The sequence below is a fragment of the Heterocephalus glaber genome, unplaced genomic scaffold (assembly GCF_053883595.1).
Source record: "Heterocephalus glaber isolate CG9 unplaced genomic scaffold, H.glaber_assembly_v1.0 deba00001555, whole genome shotgun sequence".
In the NCBI taxonomy this organism is placed as follows: Eukaryota; Metazoa; Chordata; class Mammalia; order Rodentia; family Bathyergidae; genus Heterocephalus; species Heterocephalus glaber.
Window position 1 is genome coordinate 17,892,059 of NW_028258346.1, and position 17,701 is coordinate 17,909,759.

Here is a 17,701-nt window from a genome sequence, read left to right on the forward strand (position 1 = left end):
ATGTTACTGCTTTGTCACTTGTTATTCATTCACTCATTCCTTTCATTCATTTATTTGAATGTGGAACAGATACTGTGTATCCGGTGTGGAACTATAATCTGGAGGTTAGTACTCAGCGAGATAGACTTTATATTCCTCTCCATGAAATTTATACTGTAGCATAGAAAATAAGTGGAAATAATTATTATGTAATGTAGTAAAACATAATATATATTGTATTACTACTGTAGTAGTTATCATGACATAGTGTTTAATAGCAGCTGACTGGGAATAATCCCTAAGGCATATCACATGGAAAAGGGAAGGTGCAGTGGTTATGCTGCCACTTGCGGCAGAAACTCAGTGGTACTGAGCATTTATATATATATTTGCATGTACATTAAAATCCATTCTTTCAACAGGTATTTTTTGAGCACCTTCAGTATGGCATGCACTGTTTTACATGCTCAACCAGCAGTAAACAGAACAGAATCTGCCTTCATGGCGCTTGCATTATAGCAGAGGTCACAGCTGCAATTCTCCCCCAGATCGCCATCTTGCTGGCTTTCTTGACTTTTTTAGATCTTTAGACCAAAGTCATTTTCTCCTTTAAGACCTGTTTTGCCATCTCAACTACAATTGCAAACAGACCCTTCCCCTGACATCACGGCCATCTCCCAGCGTGCTGTTCCTCCTTCACATTCGCTGCTGCTGGGCACTGAATACTCACTCAGGAAGCTTTGTGACATAACACATGAAGCACCTGCATCTAGGAAGTAGCAGCTGCTGTCCTAACAGCACCTGTGCCTGGGGTTGTATTCCTCCTAAAATACATACGCATGCATTAGTTTGAACTATGTGGTGTTGCTGTTTTTAATATATGGAGATTGTTACATAGTAGCAATCTTAGATGCTAGCAACTAAAATAAGCAATACTAGATTTGAAATATGTTTACATTATAGTAGCAAAAGAATGCTTTTTTAAAAGTGCTGTTCAGTGAAATACTCAGAAACTATTGATACAAGAAAAATGCAAAAGAGGCTATATGAACTAATGAAATGATCTAACCCCTATTTCATTTCTAAAGAAAGAGTTCTTTATATAAAATCTGTATTGAAAGGCCAAGTGTACAATGAAAAGTGCCCAGCTTTTCACAGAAACATTTTATGAAATTGTCCAAAAAAATGAGAAGTCATCATCAGAGTTTAAGTCGTGGATAAGTAACAGTATTTAATTGTCTACCAATGTTAATATACTCTGCATTCTTTCATTATCTTTCATTTTCAGCACAATACTGAAAATTAAATTTCTGAAAATCCTTTTATTACAAATGACAAAACTTAGGTACAGAAATATCACAAAGCTTCTCTAATGTCGCAGGGCAGAAACAGGACTTCCACACAATTTTGCATGTACCCAGTCCCAGGCACTATCTTTTGCTAGGTCGTGTAGCGCTTCTGTTGAAAAGAATTTGAAGAACTTGATCTTTTCTGTTTTATGCCTTGACATTTATGAACTCATTTATTCTTATATAGCAAGATGATGCTGTCTGATAATTTTATAATTCTGGGGGCCTGACAGTTCTACAACCGTGAGTTTGTTGTCTTCTTTTTAAAAAAACAGGGATTCTTGTGAAGGAAAAACCTTTAAAGGTTCTCTAAGGAAAATCATGTCTTTTTTTGACAAAAAAATCTAATAACAGTGTTTGTAAAAGGACTATAGTAATAAGGACCGAGGAAGTGTTCTGAAATGATGAAGCATGTGCTTTGTTAATACTCAAATCAGCATGATGAATGTGTTTCAGAATAGTCACCTGAACTGTGAAGGTTAAAATGATACCACATGGCTGATCTAGGAATAATCTCCATCCTGAAAAACAGTGCACTCTGGCAAAGATTTTGAAAATAAGTTTTCATGTCAGAGACAAAGTGTTCTTTCAGCCAGGAACTTTCTTCTGGATAGGTCCTATGTATATACTAAGTCATGAAATGAGTCTCAGTAAATCTAAAAGGATAGAAAAAAAGAAACAATGCACAGTATGTTCTCCAGTTACAGTGGAGTTAATTTAGAAATCAACAGAAAAAGTCTGAGAAACCCCTCAAATGTTTGGAAATGAACAAACTTCTGAATAACCTATAGGTCAAAGAAAAGAAAAAAGGAAATTAGAAAATAGCTTTTACTGGATGAAAATAAAAACAAAACATCAAACTTATGGAAAAGTGCTAAAGAAGTATTAAGGAGGCCTCACATGCTTATTGTAGATTGGGAAAAAGATCTAAAATCAGTAATCTAAGCATCAATCTCAAGAAAGCAAAAAGATCTAATCCAAGTGACTGGAAAGAAGGAAACCAACCAGAAGGCACTGAATAAGTATCGTGAAGCAGATCCACCACGGCCATCCAGATGGGCTGGGGTGGGGTTAGGGTTCTGTGGGACAGAACAAGGGCGAAGATGCCCACGGGAAGAGAATGGACTCCTGACATAGCGCTGGAGGAATAGGGTATCTGTACAGAAAGAGCTTGTGTATATGTATGCACACATGTATATTTAGACTTTTTAAACTATATATTTAGACTTCTGTCCATAAAAATGAGCTCAAAATATATCCAAATTCAACAACTACAGCTGTAAAACTTCTATAACATAGATACCAAAACAATTCACGGAGTGAAAAAAAATCTATAAATTAGAATCTGCCAAATATTAAAAATATCTACTTTTTGAAAAACACTGCTAAAAATTTTTAAGACAAGCTATTCATTGGGAAAAATACTTCTGATCATATCTGACAAAAGACACATAAATGAAATAATTCTTACAACCTAATAATAAAACACTGATTAGTAGTTGCAATGACATATGGCTGTAATTCTAGGGGTTCAGGTGGCTGAGGCAGGAGGATTGCATGCTTGAAGCCAGCCTGGGCAAGTTAGCAATGAGAGACCCTCTCTCAAAATGAAAAAGGACTGGGGATATATAGCTCAGTGCCCTGGATTCAGTCCTCAAAAAAAGATAGTCCTTGAGTAAATATTTCACCAAAGAAGATAGGTGAATTGCTAATAAATTATCTGCAAAGATGCTCAACATCATTAATCTTTTAATGACATGCAAATTCCACCCAAAATGTGATCTTACAATACAGTCACTGGAATGACTATAATTAAAGACAGTGACCATCAAATGTTAATGAGGACATAGAGGAATTGCAAAACTTACACATTGTTAGTGGGGAGTATAATAAAACAGCTATTATGGAGAATAGTTGTGGCAGTTAACTTACATACTTTAGTATGCAATCTGTCATTTTCATTCTAGTTATCTACCCAGGAGAAAAGAGAACAGATCTTCGTATAAAGACTTGTGGGCAAATGTTTATAAAAGCATCATTCATAATAGCTAAAAATTGGAAACTGTACAGATATCCATCAACTAGTGAATAAATTTTTTCCCAAATGATGGAAGACTCAACAATTTAATTTGTGGTGTACCTGAAATACCATGCTGAGTTTATAAAGACAGACAAGATTATGTATTATATGATCACTTACTGTATATGAAGTTTCTGTAAAAGACGAAAGAAGACTGCAGACTGTTGGTTGCCTGAGGCCATGGCAGGAGGAAAGATGGACTGCAAAGCTGTGTTGGAAGTTTTCCAAAACTGGATTATAGTGATGGGTGGATGATTACATAAGCTTTCCAACTTTGTTAAAGTTAGACTCTAATATAGGTTATGGATGCAGGTACATGTATCTGTATAAATTATTCTGCATTGAGATATTGGGCTTATTTTTCATAAGAATCACTTGAAAGTCTTTAGACCTAAATAGAGTTTTGTTCCCCTTCCTCATTCAGTGTTTCATAACACCAGCTACACATTACAATCACTTTGAACAAAGCTCAAGTGGTCCCCACCTGAGAACAAATCAATCAGCTATCTAGATGGATCCAGGCTGTGAATAGTTTGTGAAGGGTTCAAATATGCACCCTGGACTCAGGACCCCTGCCTTCAGGGCTGCTGTTTTCAACCCTCTGTTGGAAAGTCACTGTCACTGAAAAGTCCTTTAGGTGCTCTGGGGCAGAGAAAGAATTGAGAATCCTTGCTTGTATTATATTCGTCAGCTTTCTTGTCACTGGGACAGCAGACCTGACACCCAGTACTTGAAGAATGAGAGGGTTATTTTGGCATGGCTTCAGGGAATTTAGTCCATGGTTGGCTGGCTCCAAGGCAGAGACATCAGGGTGGAAGGGCCTGGCGAGGCAAAGCTGGTGGGTGGGAAGCAGAATGGGGATCAGTGCCAGAGAGGAAAGGGTGAGGGTCTAGATATGGTACCTGAGGTGATACCTCTGTGACCCACCCAGACACACCCAGAAGTCTACTCCACCAGTCAGTCCCCAGGGCCACTCCCGAGCCAGTCAAGGTGATACACTCAACCATCAAAGCACAGTGCTTTAGGCTTTAATTCCTTACCTGGAAAAGCAGGATGGTAATGAACCTTGTTTGAGTCAGTTGGTAATGAAAGTAAAGACTTTGTAAACTCTGTGGTTCTTTTTTGTTATTCTGTCCAATTTTACATGGTTTCTGTGTCCATGGAACAATAAAGAAGTCATTATTTATAATCATGGCAAGATCCTGAAATATCTGAATGAATAGCTTGTCTAGTCCTTGTTGCTTTCAAATGGTATGTTACCCTATATTTTGTTTTGTTTTGTTGGTACCGGGGATTGAACTCGGGCCCTTGCGCTTGCACGGCAGGTGGCAAAATCACTGAGCTAAATCCCTGGCCCTGTTTCACTATATTTTAACAGAAAGGAAATGTATGCAGTTATGATCCTTATTTTATTTAACAGTCATGGTAGAATTTATAAATCCTTTATATTTTTGTAATGTTGACAGTAGAAGACTTCAGGTAGCTATTCAACAATACTATCATTTTAAAAATCACTTTAGATTCTAGAATCGAGCTACATTTTCTTGGATAATCTGATTTTATTATTTTCCCATTACTTCAGGTGTGTGTGTGTGTGTAAGAGTATATATATATTGATAATTGTCAGTAACTCAGAATATTCACTGAACCAGAATATCTTTTTCCCCCCAGTTTTCCTGGGATACCTGTTTTTCTTTACATCACATGGAATATTTTTGCTTCTGATTAATATGATTTTGTTTTTATATTGTTGGGTTCTGTTAAAAAAAAAAAGTAAAGGGGCTGGGGATTTAGCTCAGTGGCACCACTCCTGCTTTGCAAGCACAAGGTCCTAAGTTCGATCCCTGGTACCAGAAAAAAAAAAATAAGGGTGTTAGAGGGTTTCTAAAGCCACTAAGAAACTTACTGATATATAATTTGATTTTTTTATTGTATAAGTGGGGTTTTTTTGCTGATGAAATACTAAGAAGAGCCTTCATTGTGACGTATATGTTAATATGTAAAATTTGAGGGAGCTAGTGTAAACTGGTGCTTTCTGCTCCTATTTTATCTGTGTGGTCTAAGCAACACGCATATATGTTCTAGGTGAATGCAAGGCACACATCACCTTGGCCCTTGAGAGTGTAAATACAGCATTTGAAAATAGAATTTTTTAATAATTACTTTCCTTATTTCTTTAGGAAGAGTAATGAGAACTGAACAACTATGCTAATTGTAAATCTGTTGCTGTCTGCAGTATTTACATAAATGATATTTAATTAACACCTGCCGAATCCGGAACAATATTTTTTAAGTGACTGCAGAGTCATTATGGTTAAGGAAGTTCTGTAAAGTGAATATTTTTCTTTTGAGGAAAATATTACTGCTGTAATTATGCCTCTGTTTAAAATGTTACCAAAGGTAGTGGGATTTTAAAATAATTATGGAAAGGAAGTCGAAGTAAAGAGAAACATAATTAAGTTGGCAAAGTGCTAAAATAATAATTAAGATCACTATCTTTTGGCAATCCATAGTTTCAAATAAAAATGGTAATAAATGCTTTTCCTTTGTAATAACTTTAAATTCATTTTTAATGCCACTGTTTATGAAAAGAATTATTACAATCTATAAAAATGATTTCATATACTTATGATTAAGAATAGGCTTTTACACATAGTATGTTCATATCTGTGAAATAAACTGCTTTTATAATAAAATTATAGTTGCTTTTTAACATTTTTGGAAAAATGAATGTGCATACATATATATAGTATTCTATAGTACATACATATATAATATTCTATAGTAAAAAACTTTTGTTTTATGTTGTATAGTTTTCTACTATAAAGAACTTTGATTTTATGAGCAGAACTTTAAATTGCTAAGATAAAGATAAAATGTTTAAAAACAGCTTCACTGGGATATGATGCACATACCATAAAACACTGTATACTTGTTTAAATATACGATTAAGTAGTTGTTTGTATAATCACAGAGTTTTGCAACTGTCACTGTAGTGAATTGTAGGACATTTTCTTCTCTGCAGAGAGAAACCATGCATTCATCAGCAGGTGTCCGTATTCCTGCTTTTCTCTTCCCCAGTCCCCAGGGAACCACTCTGTGTAAACATAACCATATAATAAACAGTCTTTACGGACTGGCCTTTTACACCTAGCATAATGTTTTCATTCATCCTTTTTATTGTTGAATAATTTTCCATTGTTTGGATGTACCTTGTTTTATTTATCCATCCATCCATTGGTTGTAGCCATTTGGGCTATTGACCCCATGGGGCCCATGTGAATATGCTGCTATGACTGTATTGTACAGATTTAACATTACCTGGAGTATAAATGGAGAAATGGAAGAGCTGGGTTTCCTCTTTTTTTCAATATCTTTTAGTAGAGGGTTAGGTTATTGATTGAGATCTTTGTAATGAAAATATATGTAAGTGTTAAATTGCTTTCTAAACACTGCTATAGCTACATTTTATAAATTTTAATATATTGTATTTTTAGTGTTCATTTATCCTAGGGTATTTTTAAATTTCCCTTGTGATTTTGACCTAATGGGTATTTAGTTGCATGTTGTTTAATTTCCACATATTTGATAATTCGCCAGATTTCTTTCTATTAGTTTTTAATCACTGCATTGTGATGAGAACACATACTTTGTATGATTTTGGCCCTTTTAAGTTTATTGTGCTTTTTCTCTCTAGTGTTTATTTGGCTGTTTTTTATTATATCTATCTTTTTTTTTATATTCTTTACTTGATCAGACATCATACCTTTCTCTTCTCTCTAAGCATGGTCTACCCTGGTTCTTTGGACATACAGCCTGTGTATGTTTGCTGTGACCTATCAGTCTGTCTGACAGCTGGCCCCTCTCAGAGCCGTTTTTCTGTCACCTGCTTTTTTTAGGTTTTTTTTTTTTTTTTGCAATATATACATCACACATTCCTCCGTCTTTTTATGTCTCATAATTTTGACTTTTTATGTCCTCTGCTCTCCTCTTCCAAGGTTTGTTTTTGCTGTTGCTTGCTTCTTTCTTTGCTTTGTGAGTTGGCTGGCTATGCTAGTTCAGTCTATGTTCTCAGTGTAGAGGCTTTGGGATTACCTTTCTGAGAGCACAGGCTTGTGGCAGGCACACAGCCTTGACTTTTGCAAATCTTTCACTTGCTCTTTTCCTGATCTGTCCTTGTCCACCTCATTTACTAGCACACTTGGCTGTTAGATTCCACTAACTTCTAACTTATTGCTTTGTTCTCTACAGTGCTCTGGGGCCTACGTTGCTTATAGCCATTTGAATTGCTGATCCAATTAAATTTGGGTAATTTTTGAGATTAGTCTTTGCAATGGATTCTGATACCAGATGGCTCTTCTTAGCTATCTTTCCTGGTTCTCTGTAGTGAACTAGATCATTTGTTTGTTTCTGTGCCCTGAGAGCTGAGCTGAGGGTTTTGGGGTCCTTGTTGTCCTCTACATGGGATGGTGCTTGATGGAGAAGGGGAGAGGTCCTCCAGTCTCATCGTACTCGGGAGGAACTGACCGCTTGTGGTCAGAACTGGGGAGATGAGAAATGCAGCCTGCCTGCTCTTCTCATGACATCCTCAGCCCTAGCATGGAGCCGAGAGGAGGTGACTCATCTTCTTGGCCAGAACCACTTGAGTAGTATCTTCCATCCAGCCAAAGTGGGAGTGGACTGGGAAGGCACAGCTCATGGCCAACGTGCTACCAACGCACAGGTTTTACCCTATCTTAGTACTATTTTTCCTGAATAAGCATTTCTTCATTTGCTGCGGACCCTTGGGAGAAGCTCACCCCTTGGGCTCTTATTGCTCCTATCTCTGGGTGGAGGAGACCTGGGTGCTTTGCAGGAGGCAGTTTTCACTGACTGCTGTATTGCTGTGAGTCGGTCCAGTCAGTCCGAGCAAATGTATTTGCCCAGGGAGACCCCTTGAATGCAAGGAAATGAAGCAAGGGCAAATCTGCAATGCATGACGGTTTGATGGAGCCAATTAAGAAAAAATTGAAAAGGCTTGATGAGAGGGAGGAGAGAACAAGATGTGAGGAGGGAAGAACTCTGACTATGATGCAGTGCCTAGGGAAAAAGCCAGCAAACCGAGTGAAACTCTTACTGAAGGGGCCCAGAGCTGCCGTTGGGGATCCCTGTTCATTTTGTAGGCTGTTCAAGTGGCTCCTTACTCTGAGATCCTTTCTGCCTCTGTGGATCCTTAGTTTTACAGCATCACTTCCAGATTATTGTCCCTCTGTCAGTCTGAGAAGTACTTCATTATTAAGACTTATGTGTTATGGTTATCTCAATAATTTTTTTCCATTTTGAATCAGACAACATTTATTGAACGTTCCCTATGTAAAAGTACAAAACTGTTGGGGTATGAAGTTGAACAGGATGTGGTCCTGACAGTCAGAAAGCCTAGAGTACTGTTACTAGGTTGGTTCTCATTGTTGCATTTGACATTGCTCCTGATGCTTTCTTCTTTTTCTTAATTGCTGACTTAAGGATTCAGTGGATTGTGATGCTAGGTGTTCTAGTATCACAATTCTTTGAGCATTTCTTCATGAATGTCTTTATCTGTGCTTCAGTAACTCGGCTTAACATTGGCTTTGATCTCATTATTACCTATAATTTGTATATGCAGATAGGCGTATAGAAAAGTAATTATAACTAAGTATCAGTGGCTTTGTGGTGATATGTGCTATTCTATTACCTCTATAACTTTTATCCTTTTAGTATAACTGATGAGTAAAATTAAATTTTGAGGTTTTTTTTTTTTTTTTACATTTAGCTCATTTTTCTTCCTTTTTTGTCAAAGTCATATTGCTGCAGAATTTAAGAGATCAGAGAGACCAAGGGTGAAACAGGAGGATTTATTTAGGTGCACACCTGCTCAGCAGACTGGTGTCCAAAGGCTGAGCCCTGAACAAAGGAAGAGCTCTAGTTTTATACATGTTGCAGAGGGGGCTTGGTCTGCCTAATGCCATGAAACTTATAGAGAGAAACAGAACAAAGGCAGTCAGTCAAGCTGTGATAGTTTTGTAACTTAGCATATCTTAGTTCCCTTGGTTGGGTAAAAACAGGATCTCATGAGAACAGGAGGTTGTGAAGTCTTACATACAGGGACAAAGTTACTAGTTTTATTTGTAATAGAATAAAAAACAATAGCTGTAGGGGTGGGGAGTTTAAGGGGGTATTGCTTAGGTTGGGGAAACTCGTTTTTCTTTCTTTTTAAAGTCATATATAATTTAAAGTCAATTATATCATCTAAACAGGTTGTAAGTGTTGATTTAAAACAAGCAGTCACACTGGTAATGGTTATGGAGTTTTTCTCTTTTAGAGGGGATGCAAATGTTCTAAAATTAGACTTTGAAGATAGTTGCACAACTCTGAATATACCAAAAACTGTTGAATTATATATTTAAGTAGGTAAATTATATATTACATAGATTATATTTCAAAGATATTTGATATTCTTACCACACTCCTCTGCACTTTCTCTTCTCTAGAAGCAACTATTTTTAACTCTAGATCTGTAAATCAAGTGTTTGTATTAATTGCCACTTGTTTTTTCTTAATGTAATATATTTTCTCCTGACTCCTTGTTATGGAATATGAGGGTTTTATCCTTCGTAACTTCTTTGTCCTCACCACACCCCACATTCTTCTCTGTTTCCTCTTTTCAGAGGGTGATCTTACAGAAATTTAGATTATCATTGATTCCGTCATTAAGATTATATAATCACCATTCCCAGTCTAACTGTGTGCCACAGTATTCTATCAAATCATATGTAAGAAAGAAATCTGTCCCTACAGATTGGTTGGTTTTACTGCTAGATTTGTTCTATAGTTTTGGGGTCTCTGACTATCTTTTCATCTTTTGCCCTTTTTTGTTGGTTCTCATCTAACTTTTTATGATAATGCATATTGGTTTTATTTTAATTCATATTTGAGTATTTGGAATGCCTGGAAACTTGTCTTTTGGAAGAATTTTATTCTGTTTTTGATTTTGTTTTGATTCAGCTTCTTGCTATATAGTCCAGGCTGGCCTTGTGCTCTTTGCTTAGCTCACGCTGGCCTCAAACTTGCTGTGATTCTCCTGCTTCAGCCTTCTGGGAACTGGAATTACTCCATACCTGCCAAGATAATGTTTTTATAATTACTTTGCTGATAATTGTTGTTATATAATAATTTTGTTGATTTAGTTTTTTAAATGTTCCTTTTCTTGTAGATCCTATTTCCATATTATTTTGCCTATTTTGGTTTTCCTGTCTTTCCCTCTTGTCTTCCATTTCTTTGTTGTTTTACTGTACTTTCTGCTAGATTTCCTGAAATCTGTTTTATAATCATTTAGTTGGAGTATTATTTCTGCTTTATTAATTTAAATTTCCATGAGCTCTTTATTTTTTTTTTACTTTATTAATACATGATTGACACACAAAGGGCTATATAAATTTAATGTATACAATTTGATGAATTTCAAAATGAGTATATAGCTGTGAAACCACCAGCCTGTGCCGTAAACATGATCACCTGCAAAAGTTCCTTCCTGTCCTCTTTTGTGATCTACACAGCCAGCCTCATGGAAGCAGAGAGGAGAAGATCCAGTAGTTGACAGGGGGCTGCATATGGAAAGGAGGAGACAGTGTGGTCCTAAGAGGGCCCAGGTCCAGGTGTGCGAGGCGCCCAGCTCCTGGAGATGTGTGTGGCATGCTGTAGGTTAATGATGCTCTTCTGCTCAGTGCTCTCATCTGTGAGCTCCTGTGACTTCCTCTTCTTAAAGGCTGTAACACCTTCTCAGAGGATTTTGGTCATCTTTTTTGCTTATTTTTAGAATTTGTTTTTAAGATTTTTCTGTTTGCTGCATTTTCTTTGTCTCCCTACAGGTTGCTTTCTTCTTGTTCATTTTGGCCTGTGGCTTTCATGTTAGCAACTTTCCTTCAAGCCCCACAATTTCTGGCTGTCTGTTCATATTTAATAGAGAAAACCAGGAAGCTGACTGGACAAGTTAGATACGTGGGCAGAGCGTAGCGATTGTGACCTTCTTTGGAGGGAGATGGAGGTTACTTCCCTAGGTGCCTGACCCCCCCACACCATGTTGCTTTTTTCAGTCTTTCCTCTAAGACTGCCCGTATTTCCAAAAGATGGCTCAAGTCTGCTGTCTAGCTTCCAAAACTTTGGGAATCATATAGGAAAAGCCGGGTAAGGGGCCTTGATATTCAATATAGAACCAGTCACTTAGATTCCCTGATAATCAATTCAGAACACCAATCCTCAATTCTGTCTTATATCTTCTAGGCCAGAGACCATGTTTATTTTTATTTAGAGAAGAAATCTCAACTCTTCCAGGCTCAGGAAAGACAGTCATTTGTCTGAATAAAATAAGAAGGGATCAGGAAGCCTCTCTGCTTTTCAAGCCGCTGTTCAGCATCTTCCTGCTCTAACTTCCATTCCCCTCGAAAGCTCTCTCGCCTCTGGCCCAGGCTCCTGGGGCCGCTTTTGGTACAAACTGAGTTGCTTCTGGACACTGTCTTTCTCAGCCTCCTTAGCAGGCGAGAGACTGAAGTCTGCTACTCATTGACCAAATGCTATCTTGCTTTCAAATTGAAGTTACCATATTGCTTCTCCCAGATATCAGTCCTTGTAGACTCACACTTTTCAATCTCTTTATTCGATTTAGTAGAATATCCGTGACAGTTAAAATAAATGCTCCGTCTAGTTCACCATTCTGAAAAAAACAAAAGACTCTATTTCTGTTTTTACTCCCAAAGGCTTCACAGTTTTCCTTCAACCTTCTCTGCCCTCACTTGAAGTGTTTTGAAAATGTCCTGGAAGCTGTCCTGCCGACCTTCGCGTCCCTGGTGTGCAGATGAACAGTACGAATGCATTATGGGTGCCTGCTGCGGACAAACCCCGGAAGCTGCTCTCTGTGTAGTCTTTGCGCAGTGCCATAGGGATCAATTCCAGGGCCTCTGCAGAGACTAGAACCCAGCGATGCTCCAGGGTCATGTATGAATGGCCTGGCATTTCCGTATCTCCTACACACGCCCTCCTATAGACTTTAGATCACCTCTAGATTCTTATCATGCCTAAGGGTGTGTAGATGCTATGTAAACAGTTGTTACGCTGCATTATTTATTACAAGAAAAGCCCGTACATGTAGGTGCAGATGGAGTTATTTTTGATATGTGGTTGGTTGTATCTGGGGTACAGAATCTGTGGACATGGAGGGTTAACTTTTTATCTATGCCCTTCTCTCTCTGACTGAGTTGTGTGTGCTTGCAGGAGTCAGTCCACTTTAAAGAACTGAAAAAAGATATATTATGGGGATGGCGATATAAGAACATTATTAGGCAGCATTGGTGGTGCACACCTGGAATCCCTGCCCTCTGGGAGGCTGAGGCAGGAGGATGGCAAGTCTGAGCCCAGCCTGGGAAACTTAGCAACTTAGTGTGAGCCTATTTTTTTTTCATAAAAGGGCTGAGGATGTGACTCAGTGCATAGGTCCTGGGTTTAATCCCCAGGAATGCAAAGAGAACAGAAGAGAAGAGAAGAGAAGAGACGAGACGAGATTGTTATGGAACTCAGTGAGCTACATCAAAACAATGACTACATAGTTTTAATTTAAAACAAAAGGTTTATGCTTTGCATGACTTTTATGATTCTTTGCCTCAACAGCTTTTTCAATGAAATGAGCAGCCACTGGCCCCAGTGAGTCGGGTTCCAGCTGGCGTTGAGCCTTGTCCGTCTCCCCTGGCCGATGATGGCCGTGTCTCGGGCTGCGTCTCACGTCCTTACCTGGACCTCTTCTCTCCTTAGCTCCCGATGTGGATGTGAAGGGAGAGCGAGCGAGCTTTTACCTCTTGCTATGCGGCAGGGTGAGGAGAATGTGCAGGGCCACCCTGCTTCACTCTGCCAGCCAGATCAACGGTGCCTTCGCACTCAGTGCCATTCTCGGAAAGATGAAAACAGTGACAGCAGATGCCAAACTGAGTAAGTGTTAAGCAAGGGGATTTCTGGCTTTGTTTATAGATTTAGCTTATGTGGTTTTAAGTAGTAGAAAGATTAGATATTTCATTGACTTATTTTCTCCACACTAGATTGCTATGAGTAATTTACCTTTTAAGTATCTCGAGTATTTTAAGTGAAGAGAACTAATTGTTTTGTGTTATGTGTAATAAAATTTAAAATTCAGCCTTTATTTCCAAATACAAAGTTTTGATATCTTCTGCTTTACATACATGTTATTATTTTTCTATAATTTATTTTTCATTTTACTTACTTCCTCTCAGGCCTTTCCTGTGTTATTTGTCATCTTTCTCTTTCCCCTGCCAGGGTCTATACCTTGGGTATCTATTGCTGCCTGACAAACTGCCCGAATTGAGCATAAGAACCATCATCTCCCCTGGTCTGCTGTGTTGCGTGGGCTTGGCTGGATATTTCTGGTTTGAGTCCCACATAGGATTGTGGTCACAGGAGGTGGCTGGGACTACAGTCCGTGGAAGACCCCCCCCAGGGCTTGGTTCCCCCCACCAGTGGTGCCTGCACTGGGATCGTGGGAATAGACAGAAGCTAATCTTCTCCCCAGGACCCCTGCCCACTGCCCATGGCCTACCTCACAGCATTGTGGTTCCAAGATAGTCTGACTTCTCACATGGTTGCCGATTGCTGTTACTGCTGTTGTTCTAAGAAGCTGCAGGTCCCTGGGTGTCACTTACCGAACCTCATTACCAACCAGGGCAGGCTTCCCAGGCGCCAAGGCTGTGCCAGCTCCAGGAGTACTGAGCTCACTGGGGTCCTCTGTGGTGCTTACTGATCTGAGTCCAGTGAGACAGAACACACTTTCAGACAACAGCTTACGTGCAAACAGTAGGCAGCAGTGGGCAGAAGACCCTAGGGTCCATGGTGAGCTGGCTCCCCGTGGTTGAGAAAGTTATGCGGGACAAGTGGAGTCCTTGTTGTATGTGTACTGCTTGCACTGCAGCTGCAGAACCCACAGGTGATAGGTCCTGTGTCTCTGTCCCTCTGGGGCTGTGGGACTCACTGGGCAAAGCTGCAAAGACCTCGGCTTAGAGGGGAGACAGGAACAAAGCCCAAGTTGTTCCCTAAATTAGGGTCACGCAGCCCCGGTACACTGTTCAGTCTGCAGAGAGCCGGGAGGTAGAAGAGAGGCTGTCTCGGCAGGATTGTCCCGACACCGTCCTGCATGAGTCACAGTCACTGTGGGACCACACAAGGGAGTAACAGCAGGGTGGCTCATCGTGGGACCAGACAGGGAGGACCCTATAAAAACAACGTCCCCTCCTCCCTCCATGTGTTCTGAACAGATTGGTAAAAATATGTCAGGAATTCTACTCTGGTACCTAAATTTCCCCAAAAGAATTAAGAATTGGGTCAAAGTTTAAAATGCAAAACAATGTAGTATGCTTATTTCCCCTGCTTGAGTGTCACTTTGAAATATGTAAACTCAAGAGAGGCGAGTGACTTTTATTTTTTTAAGTGCATCACAACACATTGCTAGGAACTGAACGCTAATTGTTCGCATACCAATATCTTCCCTGTTGAATGTTTTCTGTTTCTCAGGTGGTCCTTTTGACCTCCTAGCACTTCCGAATTTCTCTGGGGAGCAGGTTGTACAGAGAGAGGAGCATTTAGCCACTGCTCAAGCATCAGTGTTGAAAGAATGCCTGGGTGAGTAGAGTCTGCATTTCACTCCACAGTTGGGACGGGATCAGCTGAGACACCGGCTGTTCCATTTGTACACTTGTTCTCATACACTTTGTCTTTTAGATGTCACACATTTATAGAACTGTTCTCAATACCCATGATGTGGAGAAGAAGAGGTCTACACTTTATTTTTACCAGATTCAGAATCTTCCTATTTATTCATACGTCACTGTTAACATCTAAACAAATATCTTGCCAGGCAAATTTTGTGTTTCATAATTAGTTTTTGATTGTATGATAGAAAAAATGCAGAAGTTTTATTATTCATTTATATAGTATAACCTTTTATATAGTTTTGGTAGTTGGAGGGTAGAGACTGCAAATAGGAGAAAATGCAAATCCTGCCGGGGATTTAGCTCAGTGGTTTCGCCGCCTGCCTTGCAAGCCCAAGGACCTGAGTTTGATCCCCAGTACCAAAAGAAAAAAGCAAATCCAGAGAAATTGTTACTTGAGCATTGATTATTAGACTTTAATTGTGACCATCAATAATAATAACTTAAGCGCATTTCTCATACTGAGTGAAGTTGGCATTATGGATTTTCCTTGTTTGAGAAATTAATACTTTTTCCCTTTATTCCCTTCCATCCCTCCCTTCTTCCTTCCCTCCCTCCATTCCTTCCTTTTTTGCTTGCTCCTTTCAACAGTACTGGGAATGGAACCCAGGTCCTTCACACTGAGCTATGTCCCCAGCTCTTTTTAATTTTGAGACAGGGTCTCTAAATTGCCAAGGCTGGCCTTGAATTTGTGATCCTCCTGCCTCAGCCTCTCAGAGTGCTAGGATTATAGGTGTGTATTACCATGCCCAGCTAATACTTTTGTTTCAAGTATCATAATTTAAGGGTTTAGCTCTATTATTTAGTTATCAGTCTTAATTTTTTAAATAAATCTTAAGCATGCATTATGGCCCAATACGAACTTATTTTAAGCGTGTCATTGATATATAATTTCCAAGAAACTCATTAAAATTGTAAGACCTTAGTTTCATCTAGAAAAAATATTCAAACGACATATATTATAAAATAATATTCTTTTGTTTAAAATCACTTTTAAAATAACTTAAATTCAGTGGCCTATTTATTCAATAGAAGACATTTCTAAAATACTGAGCCTTAATTATTCACGTAAGGATTACAGACATTTTCAGTTGTGTAAAGCCAGGGTGATTGTTTATCCTTAGTTTTTAACCAAAAACAAAAATGATGTTTATTCAAGGCAAATGTAATTAGGAGGGCAAATCAGTTTCAATAAAAAGTAGTACATATAAAAACTTAGGCAAAAAAGTGTATTGACATGCTGGTGCTTTTGTGGATGTGGAGTGTTGATTCCACACATCAGACTACAGTAGTACACTCTTCTGTCACTGCCAGGTTCCCTCCAAGGCCTGATTTCCTTCCCATATGCCTCCTGAAGCTTTATACCAGCTCCTTCAACATCTCTGTTCTGTTCCCTTTTCTTTTCTTTCTTTTGTTTTTTGTTTTTTGAGACAGGGTCTCACTACATATTCCAGGCCGGCTTTGGAGCCCAGAGTGGCCTCAGTTCCCAGCGATCCCCCTGCCTTGGCCCCAAGGGCTGGATGACCAGTGTGTGCCCCCATGCCTAGCTCAGTGTCTGCTCTCGCTTCTCTTCCTCATTCTCCCAGCCCGCAGCACCGAGAGTGTGGTGGAGCTGGGAGCTCTGAGCCAACTGAGTCTCCTTGGGGACACCAGAGGCTCTGGCAGGGCCGCCGTCTGGGTAGCCAGGGGAGGAAGGTGGTGACAGCTCCAGCAAGGTCGCTGCTGAGGGCGGGGACAGTCCCCAGAGTGGGGAGGGCAGGTGGACCAGGGTGGGGACGGGCGGGCTATACACATGTGCAGCTGCGTGGTGCCCCAGCTCCAGGAAAAGGCAGGGAAGCCTTGGAGCTGGAAGCTCTGTCATTTCTGTGAGCTCCTTGCCAATCTGCGGTCACAGCACATAGTCATGGTGCAGGTTAGTGGTCCCGTGGACCCACTCCTGGTGAGATCCTCAGTGAGCAGATGGCCGCTCTGCTCCGTGTAGAAATCCTGTGTTCCAGGCAGGGGAACCTGTGTGACAGCCAAGCAGAGGGTCCAGTGCAGGGCTGAGCACCTACTCGGTTTCCAAATACATCAGCATGCACAGGGTTTAGATGGATACGGTGAATCTGGTGGAAGCTGAGTGTAACACAACGCTTCTCTTTGGAGCAAACCAGTAGCTTGATATTAATATGAAGACTGGATTTTGCAGAAAAACAAAACTTGTTCAAAAAGATTTCTTCAAAATTATCAACAAAACATGGAGTAGATTACATTACTGAGTTTCTACTGTTTCCCTGAGCAGTACCAAAGGGGAAAGAAAAGCTTCTCACAAAAATGAGCTCACTGGTGACACTGTTGAGATGCATTGCTTTTTACAAGAACACAAATCAAATAAAATTTGTTAGAGGTTAATTTTTAAATAAATCATCATTAATTTCACTTGTTTTGAAGATTATATCTAGTATGATATTAGAATGCTGATATATAAAATTTGAAGTTTTGTATTTTACCTGTTTTTTTATTTAGAGCTTTTTGTA

General features: G+C 39.4%; 1 protein-coding gene across 3 annotated transcripts in view; it reads left to right on the forward strand.

The window, feature by feature from the left end:
- The window catches only part of Mtbp (MDM2 binding protein), a 70,929-nt gene that overhangs the window by 21,828 nt on the left and 31,400 nt on the right, over nt 1–17,701 (forward strand). For all 3 annotated transcript variants that reach the window (XM_087190734.1, XM_021262738.2, XM_004850224.3), the window contains exons 12-13: nt 13,225–13,398; nt 14,989–15,096. In XM_087190734.1, the coding sequence (XP_087046860.1) occupies nt 13,225–13,398; nt 14,989–15,096 (282 nt within the window). The remainder of the gene's footprint in view (nt 1–13,224; nt 13,399–14,988; nt 15,097–17,701) is intronic.